General features: G+C 41.3%; 1 protein-coding gene across 1 annotated transcript in view; it reads right to left on the bottom strand.

The window, feature by feature from the left end:
* NSMCE1 (NSE1 homolog, SMC5-SMC6 complex component) overlaps positions 1-11,891 on the bottom strand; it is a 32,355-nt gene extending 20,464 nt beyond the window's left edge. Inside the window, exons 1-2 of the mRNA XM_069485917.1 lie at positions 11,858-11,891; positions 8,027-8,176 (exon numbers count right to left, since the gene is read on the bottom strand). Coding sequence (XP_069342018.1) covers positions 8,027-8,165 — 139 coding nt within the window. The 5' untranslated portion in view covers positions 8,166-8,176; positions 11,858-11,891. The remainder of the gene's footprint in view (positions 1-8,026; positions 8,177-11,857) is intronic.
* Between the last annotated feature and the right edge of the window lie 279 nt (positions 11,892-12,170).

Below are 12,170 nucleotides of genomic sequence, written 5' to 3'. Positions count from 1 at the left end.
TGGGGACGCACAGGCCACTAAGACATGCCATACATTGTATTCACCGTCTTTACAAATAACCTTGAGTGAGAGAGGTATCTCCAGCTCTACTTTATAGCAGCTAGAGAATCTGAAGCTCCAAGGTTTAGTGGCTTGACCAAGGTTACACAGCTACCACGTAGCAAAGTGGGTTTAAATTCAGATCTTATAACAGCTTTGTTGAGGTTAACGTACATACAATGAACTGTACATATTTGAAGTATATGATGTTAATAAGTTATGATATACATACTCCATGAAACCATCACAACATTAAGATATTAAACATGTCCATTACCCCCAAAAGTTTCCTTGTGTCTCTTTATAATCCCTTTCTCCACCTCTCCTACCCCTCTCCCCCGTCCTATACACCATCCCCACCCAACCACTGAACTACTTTCTGTGATTACAGCCAAGCATGCCTTGTCCAGAATTTCACACAGATGGATTCACTCTCTTTTGCCTGGCTTCTTTCACTCAGTAAAATCATTTTGAAATTCATTCCTTTTCCAGCAGGTAGCAACAGTTCATTTCTTTATATTATGAAGTAATAATCCACTATATGGATATACCACAGTCTAGTCATCTGTTCACCTGCTGATAAACAATTAAGTGTTTATATTTTGGGCCATTACAAGTAAAGCAAGTAAAGCTACTCTGAATATTTCCATACATGCCTTTGTGTAGACATATATCTTTATCTCTCTGTTTTTTTTTTTTTTTAGAGACAGGGTTTCATTATGTTTCCCAGGCTGGTCTTGAATTCCTGAGCTCGAGTGATCCTCCCACCTCAGCCTCTCCAGTAGCTGGGAGTACAGGCACATAACCACACACCCCACCATATCTCTTGAGTAACTACATGAGAGAGGAATGGCTGGATCATATGAAATTGCCATACTGTTTTCCTAAATGGCTGCACCATTTTACATTCCCAACAGTTGTGTATGAGAGCTCCAGTTCCTCCATGGTCCCACCAACAACTGGTATGCACAGTCTTTTTTAATTTCGGCCATTCTAATACATACGCAGTGGTATCTCAATGTGGTTTTAGTTTGTATTTTCCTAATGTCTAATGATGTTGAGCATCTTTTCATGTGCTCATTTGCCATACGTATAACTTATGTGAAGTGTCTGCTCAATCTTTTACCCAGTTTTTATTGTGCTGTATGTTCTCTTATTGTTGAGCTGTGAGAATTCTCTATATATTCTGGATACAAGTCATTTATCAAAGATATGATTTGTAAATATTTTCTCCCAGTATTTTGTTTGTTTTTTCATTCTCTAAACATTATAAAGAGTGTAAGTTTTTAATTTTGTAAGTTTTAAATTTTAAAGTCCAATTTGTCAATTTGTTCTCTTATGAATCACACTTTTGGTGTTAGATCCATGAAATCTTTGCTTAAGGTTTTCACAAAGGTTTTCTCCTGTGTTTTCTTCTAGAAGTTTTATAGCTTTAGGTTTTCCATTTAGGTCTATGATTCATTTTGAGTTAATTCTGGTGCAAAGTATGGCTCAAGGTTCATTTTTTGAATATGAATATCCATTTATTTCAGTACTAATTATGGAAAGGACTATTTTCACTGAATTGCCTTTGTATTTCTGTCAAAAAGCAGCTGTCCATCTATGTATGGGTCTATTTCTAGACTCTTGTTCCGTTGATCTGTATGTCTATCATTATACCAATACCCCACTGTCTTGATATTATCTGGTAGCTACATCAGTCTTGAAATCAGGTTGTGTTAGTTCTCCAAGTTCAACGAGTTTTTTTTTCAAAGTAGTCTTGGCTCTTCTAGGTCCTTTACATTTCCATGTGAATTTCAAAATCAGCTTGTCAATTTCTACAGAAAGCCTCGCTGGGATCTGACTGGGATTGATCTGAACCTATAGGTCAAGTTAAGGACTGATATCTTAACAATATTGAGCTTCCCAGCCCATGAACATGGTATGTCTCTCTATTTTAGATCTCCTTTGATTTCTCTCAACAATGTAAAACATTGTTTTCATAGTTTTCAGTGTATAGGTCTTATACATTTTTTTGTTAGAGTTATCCTAAAGCATTGGAATAATTTGGGATAAATAGTATTTCTGATGCTATTATAAATGATACCATTTTAAAATTTCAATTTCTGACAATCTAGCATATCATTGCTAGCATATAGAAATACAATTGATATTTGGATATTGATCTTGTATCCTGCAACTTTACTAAACTCACTCACTAGCTCTAGTATTTTTAGAGATTCTATCAGATTTTTTACATGAAATGTGTATAGTAAAAAGTAAAGTTTTACTTTTTCCTTCCCAATCCAGATGGCTTTTCTTTTTCTTACCTGAGTGCACTGGCCAGAACAGAAGCATTGAAAACAGACATTCTTGTCTTACTCCTCATACTGAGGGTTAAGAATTCAGTCTTTCACCATTAAATACAATGTTAGTTGCAGGTTTTACAGAGATACCCTTTATCAGGTTAAGGAAGTTCCTTTCCTTTCCCAGTTTGCTGAGGGTTTTTATCAGGATTGGATATTGCTTTTTTTTTTTTTTTTAACTCTGTGCAGACAGTTGCTGACTCCTCGCTCATGCTCTAAGCCCTGATGTTCTACTGATCCTGTTTATACGCTGCTCCTTAGGATCCCTGCAGTTTTCTGTAAGAATCTTCTGAAAGAATTGGAGGACTCATGATGGAAAAGATGCCATGTATTATTCAGTATCAAGAAGCAAAAAAACAAAAAAAAAATCCTCATTGACTATCTCTCAAAAGATCACTGTCCTTCACTGACTAATGCCCAGTGCTCCATATTTTGTCCATATTTGAATTGCTTCAGTATATTGATCCCTGTCACATCACCTTGGCCAAGGGAATCTTCTGCCGCACCATGACAGGGTAGACACTAGATTTCATCAAATGCTTTTTATGCACTTACTAAGATGATCAAATGATTTTTCTTTTTTAGTCTGTTAATACGGTGAATTATGTTGATTGAGTTTCAAATACTAAACCAACCCTACGTAACTGGGATAAACCCCACTTGGTCATGCTGTATCATCCTTTTTAAATATTGTTAGATTAGATTTGCCAAAATTGGGTTTGGAATGTAAGCATCTATGTTCATGAGGAATCTTGGTCTGTGGTTTTCTTCTCTTGCAATATATTTGTCTGGTTTTTATATTAGAATGTAGGCTTCACAGAATGAGTTGTGAAGTATTTTCTTTCATTTTCTGGAAGAGCTGGGTGGAAGTGGTATTACTTCTTCCCTAAATGTTTGGTAGAAGCCATTTGGGCCTGGAACAGGCACTGTTCCCAGACCAGTGAACATATGGCATTGTTCTCTCTAATCCTGTCAAGTGAGTTTTTCCCTGGCCTCCAGTAGTTGCCCTGCTATCAGTTCTCAGTTGGGTCCTTGAGTGGAGGGACACACTGGAAATCTCACTTTTTCACTCTGTGTATCTCTCCTCTGTATTATACTCAATTATAAGTATTCTGTCGTGCAAACTCTAGCTGCCTTAATCTCCCTGAATTCTCACCTCCATCTTGACTCAGGGAGTCTGCCTAGCTCTGCCTGGGTTCCCCCTGTGCCATGGACTAAAAACTCTCTCCAGGCAGTAAGCTGGGCAACTGTAGTGCTCACCCTCATTGCTGCCTGTGGTAGAAGAAAGATACTTGGTCTTTGTCCCAGGTTCCTGGCACAGAATCCCTAAAACCTTTGGAATTTCCTGAGTGAGATGGGTGACAGGGAGGACAACTCTTCACAGCTTAGGATGGGGTCTGGTCACCAGAATGACCAAGCTTCGATTAGAAGCTTGATACTTTCAGTCCCCCTACCCCCTCGATATCTGGGTAGAATAGAGGAACTGTTGACTGAACTAATCACCAATGGCCAATGATTTAATCAAATGTGCCCATATAGTGAAATCCTCATAAAAACCCCTATATGAAAGTATTTGGAGAGCTTCATGCTGTTAAACACATTGAGGTGCTGGGAGGGTGGTGCGCCTAGAGGGGGCATGGAAGCTCCATGCCACCCCCCATACTGTACCCTAGGCATGTCTTCTATGTGGCCATTCCTGAGTTGTACCCTTTATAAAAAACCAGTAAATGTAAAGTGCTTTCCTGAGTTCTGTGTGTCGTTCTAGCAAATTATCGAGTCTGAGAAGGGAGTTGTGGGAACCCCTTGATTTACAGCCAGTTAGTCAAAGGTATAGGTGGCCCGGAACTTGCAACACAGTCTTGTGGGACTGAGCCCTTTAACCTGTGGGATCTGATGCTAACTCCAGGTAGACAGTATCAGAATTGAACTGAACGGTTGAACACCCAATCTGGAGAACTGGAGGAGTAATGCTGGAAAAGATGACATGTATTCAGTGTCAAGAAATAAAAAAAAATTCTCATTGACTATCTCTCAAGAGATCACTGTCCTTCACTGACTAATGCCGAGTGTTTTATATTTTGTCCATATTTGGATTGCTTCAGGGAGGAAGGTATATTGATCCCCATTACATCATCTTGGCCCAAAGTGGAAAACTCCAAACCCAAGTCTTCTTAACCCCCACCCACTCGGCCTCCCATGCCTACTTTTATCGAGGGACCTTATATTTGAATCATCTGACTCCTTGTCTGTATAACTCATGAGAGCCAACGTGAAACAAAAACTTAATCTCTATGTTAGCAGTTCCTAGCACAAAGGCCAGGCTCACATGAGATTCTCAGGAAGCTTTGTTGGATAAATAAACACACTGTGTGGACAAAAGCCCTGGCTCAAAATCTGAGGTCCTTTAAGAACACAGGTCCCTAGTGCCATTCTGAAAGGCTACACCCAAGGCTTTGCACTGGACTTCAGAACAAAATCAAAACTTTTCACTAGCCAGAAGAACTAGGGAATTTGTCCCCCCACCCTTTTTTTAATTTTTATTTTTAATTTAAAAAAATATTTAAACCCGCCAGGCCTTCCCAGCCAGTCATGGCGCACTACCAGCAGTGGAAATGCTGTTTCCCCTTAATAACCATAAGGAGAGAGCCCAAACCAAAGCCCCAAATAAGAAGTGCTTTGATAAACTAGACAAATACCCTGGGAAATGGCAATCAGAATAACTTAGTTTCAATTACTCCTTTGTTTCTTAATTTTCTTAGAAGCTAAATATTTTTCTAATTGGTACAAGGGGACTTTCCTGGCCATCTCTTCAAAAGATAAGAGATTAATAGTATGGGTCTTATAAGTATTTACTTAATTTTAGATAATTTCTTTCTATCATTCCTTGTTTTAAAATCTCTCTTATGAACAAAAAATGCTCAGGAACAAATTTTTTGTTTTTATTTTAAACGAAAGATAGGAGAAAACAGACTACAGTTATACCCTGTTTCAAACTAGCTATAACCGTATCTAGGTGCAAAGAAATGATACACTAATACAAACTATGAAGAATAAATCAATTCTTAGACACATTCTACAGGACTTTCCTAAATTAGATCATAACAATTTTAAAGGTCAAATAAAGGCAAAAACACTTTCATTCTTAATATTAAGGCATCATATGGCTCCTTGCAGTGAGCTGTGAAACTTCCCCATCAACACTGAAGCTCACAAAAGGGAGAAGGAATGAATTGCCATGTTGATAAAGATTAAAATAAGCATTCTTTCATCCATCTCTGGAGGATACTGAGGGGTAGGTCTAAACTTCTATTTATTTTTTATTTTCTTATTGTTTATTTATTTTTTTGATAGAGATGGGGTCTTGCTCTGTTGCCCAGGTTGGTCTTGAACTCCTGGCCTCAAGTGATCCTCTCACCTCAGCTTCCCAAAGTGCTGGGATTACAGGTGCAGGCCACCATGCCCAGCCCCTACTGTGCTTTTTAAAGAACAAGAGAAGCTGGCTTAACAGGTATCATATTCCCTTTCAACAAAGAAGTCTGGGCCGGGCGCGGTGGCTCACGCCTGTAATCCTAGCACTCTGGGAGGCCGAGGTGGGCGGATCGTTTGAGCTCAGGAGTTCGAGACCAGCCTGAGCAAGAGCGAGACCCCATCTCTACTAAAAATAGAAAGAAATTATATGGACAGCTAAAAAACATTATATATAGAAAAAATTAGCCGGGCAAGGTGGTGCATGCCTGTAGTCCCAGCTACTCGGGAGGCTGAGACAGGAGGATCCCTTGAGCTCAGGAGTTTGAGGTTGCTGTGAGCTAGGCTGACGCCACGGCACTCACTTTAGCCTGAGCAACAGAGTGAGACTCTGTCTCAAAAAAAAAAAAGAAAGAAGTCTGTCACCAAGATCCCTATCCACCATAGTTCAGGCAGTTACAGCAGATATATTTTCACTAGAGGGCTAGTTCTCAAACACAGCACTAATTATGTCTCTCTCTACTTCAAATACTTGAAGAGGCCTGTTCTGTCCACAGGAGTAAGTAAAAACCATTACTATGGTGCTCTTCATGATCTGCAAACCTACACACCAAAAGAACTTACTCTTCTCCCACCACTTACATATTCTGGTCTAGGGTTTCCCAAGGTATGTTGTCAGTAGGTCAATTAAGTTTGGATAAACAGAATTAAACACAGTTAAATAGGCTAGTTTGTTCCTGTGCCTCATCAAGCTTCCAGAACTCCCCGTGGAATGCCTCAATGGACTAGTGCTCTGGAGAACACACTTTAAGGGATGCTACTCTCTAGTCACATCATTCTGCCTCTTCTCTATCTAATGTGCCACATTCTTTCATTCTCCCTTCTTTTGCACATCTTGAAAGAATATTTTTCTCAATACTCACTGTCTTCCCCTTCTTACTCACATATACTCCTCACCTCTCTGGGATCAGAATCATAACTCTTATCATGCTGTAGAAATTGCAGTGCTCTAAATGTAGCAAGGTTTCTTGTGTCCCTTTACCTGCACTTCACCCCCCCACACACACACCCCTTCTCACTCCTCGTGGCTTGGCTCAGCTCACTTCTTCATTACTTTTTCCATTTTTCTTCTGACAATTACAAATACAGAGAGAAAGACAAAAATGCACAATAAAAACCAAACACATGCATTCCCATTAATCAGGAGTGACAACCATTAGACTATGCTAATAATGTCATGTTTGCTTCAAGTCTTTTCTTTTTAAAAGAACAAAACTTGGGTCCTTTGATTTCTGCTGACAACCCACTCTCACTCCTTCTCTCCCCAAAGGCAGGCACCTCACCAGTATGCTGTTTATCCTTCTACCTCACTTTTATGCTTGTATATGCAAATGCATAAGCAATGAAAGTCATTATGTACCTTACAAAAAACTCAATGACATCATACAGTAAGTATAACTTATCAGCTTTCTTTTTCTCTCAGAAAGATCCACTCAACAAAATCTACTCATATTGACACTCAACTCAACATGATCTGCCAATATTGATTCATCTGAGCTATCAACACTGTCCTATTGCTTCTGTTGCTATCTCCAGTCGCTGGGAAGTCAGTACATGCCAGGCCTTGTTCCAAGTGCTTCACACATATTGTCTCATTTGCTCCTCCCAGTGAACCCCTGAGAACATGCTCCAAATGCCTATAGCTGACATGGAGCAGGGACAGCACTGTCTCCAGGCTTGGCCAAATCTAAGGCTGTGTTCTTAACCACTGTGCTAAGCTGCCCTGTTACCATCAATAGCCCACTGAGCACTTTCCTGTGCCAGGTGTTTTGTATGTATGTCTCTTAATTGTCTGAACCATATACTTATTTACGCATTAAGTATAATTACTACCCCATTTTAGAGACAAGGACACCGAGGCTGGAGCACATGCTGGAGTCTTGATGTCAACAATGACTACATAGTTTAGGGGCTAAGTTTTTATCCTGGGCTAAATGTCAGATTTTCTTGGAAAAATAAATAACTAAATAAAATTGAAAGACAAGATTAGAAAGATGGGTTGATATGAGGCTACAGAGAGATTTGAGTACTGGTTAACTTGTTCCATGCTATTATACCTATGTTGCTAGTCCCTGACCAACACAGTACCAGAGCATCCTGGGAATAGGCATACTTACGGTCGTGGACCTTGTAGCAGTGCTTCTGCAAGCGCTTGATCTCCCATTCCTCCAGCACGCCGTGAGTCATCAGCAGCTGGAGGAATCGCCGGTGGACATCAGTCATGATGGCCGCTGCTTTCCTGGTACTGCTATGCATGTCTGAAGTAACTAAAAAAGTAAATGAAACCAGTCATCTTCAAACACACCAAAAGCAATATCGTAGGTCTTGTACTAATTTACGTGAATAAAAATTTGTGATCATTTTAAAAATTCAGCTCTTCATGTTTACTACAAAAGTGAAAAGAACACGAGTCAGGACTAAGCAAGTCCGTAATGGGGAGTGGTAAGAAGTGTGGATCCTGGAGCCAGAAGGCTTGGGTTCAGAGCCTGATCTCCACTTACAAGGTATGGGACACTGGGCAACTTAGTCTCCATGTGCTTCAGTTTCAGATCTGTAAAGTGGGAGTAATGACAGAATCATCCTCCACAGAACTGCTATGAGGATTAAATGAGTTAATACATGTAACAGCCCGGTAACACAGTAAGCACTAAATAAGTGTGAGCTATTTTTACTATTAGCCAATTCTGGGTCTGAACCTTGGCTCAGCAACTTACCAGATCTATGGTCTTGGAGAAATTTTGCCAAGGCCCTGTCGTCTCACTATAAAATTATAGTAAAGTTCATTGCTTGGAGAACTGGTAGTAAACACTTAATAAATATTAGTTTCCTTCTCTCCCCTAACCTCTAATAAAACAAGTGTCATGGTAGGACTGCAGGCTATTTTTAAAATCTGCTCTCTAATAAAATGGTATCTTTCCACAACCCAAAAAGATCAGAGCTGATAAAAGTATTATACAAGCCCTGATCAAGATGCCTACTCCTCCCACAGTGCAAAGGCTAAAAATGTGGATTTGGAACTAGACAGGTGGCGCTGAGAGACCTGTCCAACCTTAAGAATCACCTAACCCACATATTAAAAATACAGGTTCCCGGACCCATTCCTAGAGATTCCAGTGGGGTCTAGAACTCTGAGGTGATAACATTCACTCCAGATGATGCCATGATCTGACAAGAAATTCACTGTTCCCTTAGGCAAACAGAGGACATAAACATTTTTAGCTAACGTGCTCAGTCTCCCTAAGGTTCAGTCTTTTCAACTATAAAATGGGGACAATAATAGCTATCTCAAAGGTATAAGATGAAGTTTCAATGAGATAAGACTATCAAAGGCTCACTGAGAACTAGGCACATAAGAGATATACAAAAATGGCCGGGCGCGGTGGCTCACGCCTGTAATCCTAGCACTCTGGGAGGCCGAGGCGGGTGGATCGCTTGAGGTCAGGAGTTCAAGACCAGCCTGAGCAAGAGCGAGACCCCGTCTCTACTAAAAATAGAAAGAAATTATATGGACAACTAAAAATATATATAGAAAAAATTAGCCGGGCATGGTGGCGCATGCCTGTAGTCCCAGCTACTTGGGAGGCTGAGGCAGTAGGATTGCTTAAGCCCAGGAGTTTGAGGTTGCTGTGAGCTAGGCTGACGCCACGGCACTCATTCTAGCCAGGGCAACAAAGCGACACTCTGTCTCAAAAAAAAAAAAAAAAAAAAAGAGATATACAAAAATGCTAGTTTTTGTTTTTTGAACAGCATCATCACCTGGACCTCAGAACTGAGAAGATGCACGACCTCATGACCAGTTTCTCCAACTGCCTGCTATTTATACAGACTTCCTTGAAAACATCTCACCAGCATCTCCACCTCAGCAAATCCTAAATTAGACTCATCCTCCTCCTCATCCACCATCCTCAACCTTTTTCCTCCCCCAGGACCTTCTTGCTGTAAATCACCTGGTTTGGATGGTGCAGCCCACACAACCATACAAACCACACACATCTGAGCATCAAATGCTGGTCCTCCTTTCCCAAACCTCAGATCCAGCTAGTTGTCAAGTTTATTTCCTTTTTCTTCTTCTTTTTCTATTTTAGTATTTATATTCTTAACCTCCTAAGAGTTCTACATCCTAAAAGCTGTATATGTATTCTCATGTAGCAAATTTGCGTATCACCAGAAATCCACTATAAGGTCTGTATCTTACTGAAATTTCCACATTTGTCCCAGGAAACATGTTTACAGAAGTACTATGTATTGATAATAACAAAGTCTGGCAATAGTATAAATGCATATCAACTGAAGAACTGCTACATAAAGCTATTATAATCATACTATGGAATTCAAAACAGCAATGAAGTAGAGCTACTCACGTCAACACCGTGATTCTCAAAAACATGTTATTAATACATGCAAAAAGCAAGTCACACAAAATATATTTTATATAAAATCCAAAACTCAGCAAAACCATACAGGACATTGATTAGAGATAAATACATAGACAGTAAAAATTACAACACAAAACACGGGAATGAGTAACGGCAATTTTCAGGGCAATGGTTATCTTTGGGGAGGGGAAAAAAGGTTTCCATGGAGGTTTTGGCAATATGATAATGTTCTATTTTCTTAACTTGGTGGGTACACGGGTATTCATTTTTGTTCTTCAAACTTACATTTCTGCGCAATTTTACAGGTATGTTACATATAATAAAAAAAAGATGTGAGTATGCTAAATAACTGCCAAAATAAATGTTAATGAGAAGAATGAGGAATAGAACAGGATTGAATGCTGTAACTTGGGGAAAAGGAGGTAGGAAACTGGGGGTCAGAAGAGATATATAAAGATAGATATGCTTCTTTATGCAAAGTATGTCACCTGGGGGATGGGGGCAGGATTAGCCATGGGCATGGATTGTCTACCTAAATAATGTTACAGTAGAAATGTTTGTGGAGTAAGTAAATTTCAGCCATACCATTTGTGCTGCGTGCTAACAGGGGCTAGGGCTTCACGGGCACAGCCTCATTTAATCCTCAACAGAGTGAGATGAGACAAGCATTACTGATCCCATTTTACAGGTTAAAACTGAGGCTAAGAGGAAATAAGGGGACACACAGAGTTAGTGACAAAGATGGAGGTGGCTAAACAAAAGCTCAGTTCCTGTTCTCAAGGCACTCTCTGTCCAGGTAAGCGAGAAAAATGACTGAACAATACAATTATGGTCCAGGTCCCTCATCGGCCTTTCTCAGATCGAAAAAGGTCTGAACGCCAAAATGTTTTCTTAAGTTTGAAAACCTGATCTGACCTAAGATGAGCCTGTTTATGGTTGTTGTATATCCCCACGGTGTAAATATGCATATACTGAGCTGTGGAAATGGTACTATTCGATTAGAACACACTGCTCCAGATCCCGCTGAGGGAGGAACGCAACACAGAATACATGTACCAGTTTACCTTTCCAAAATCCGAGAAATCCCGGATTCTGCAAACATCTAGCCTCAGGGCTTTAGAATTAGGGGCTGTGGACTTACACGGAGCAAGAAGCTCCGCACACGGAACAGAGAGGAGCACCAGGGCGTTGTGGGGGGAGGGGCGGCGAAAGCCGTGTTTTCCACAGATGTAACCACAGTCTGACTAGAATTTTGTATTTTGCTTTTTTCACCTATTACGACAAAAAGTACTTTTTCACCTAATACTACGACCGTAAAATGCCTGTGGGTGTGTCTGCGTTGAGGGACTAGATCCCAGTCAACCTTCCTCCGCTGCCCCTCTCGGCGTCTCAGATTCCCGTCAGTAAAGGAGAAGCCCCAAGCCCCCGGGGACTCTAGCTCCACACTCCGTCACAGCCCACCGGGGCTTGACGCCCACTGCCTAACTCGCCCTACCCCGCCTCTGTCCTCCCCTGGCCTTTCCTAAAGTCCCTCTTCCGTCCCCGCGAGGCTCCGCACGCCGCGTTACCCACCACAGCGCTCAAGCGTAGCCCGGACTGTGCTGGCGTCTGCGGTCGGAAGGCGGGCTCCTCTCGTTCGGGGGCGGGGCGAAGGCAAATGAAGCGCTCCTATTGGTGGGCTCCGGCAGATGCGTCCCGCCCGCGGGGTGACGCACTTCCGATCCTCCTGCCCGCGCCGTTACCTAGGTACTTCCGGCTGCGCGAGGTAGCTCGCGAATTGCACGGCTTCCCGCCAGTTTTCGGTGCTGACGCAGCGGGGCTTCTGCTTGTCTCCCTCCGCTTGTCTCCCTCCGCTTGTCTCCCTCTGCCTCCGGCACCGCAGAGG

This window comes from Eulemur rufifrons, chromosome 14 (assembly GCF_041146395.1).
Source record: "Eulemur rufifrons isolate Redbay chromosome 14, OSU_ERuf_1, whole genome shotgun sequence".
NCBI classification, from domain to species: Eukaryota; Metazoa; Chordata; class Mammalia; order Primates; family Lemuridae; genus Eulemur; species Eulemur rufifrons.
Note: the sequence above shows the minus strand (reverse complement) of the source record. Positions and strands in the feature narration are given on the sequence as shown.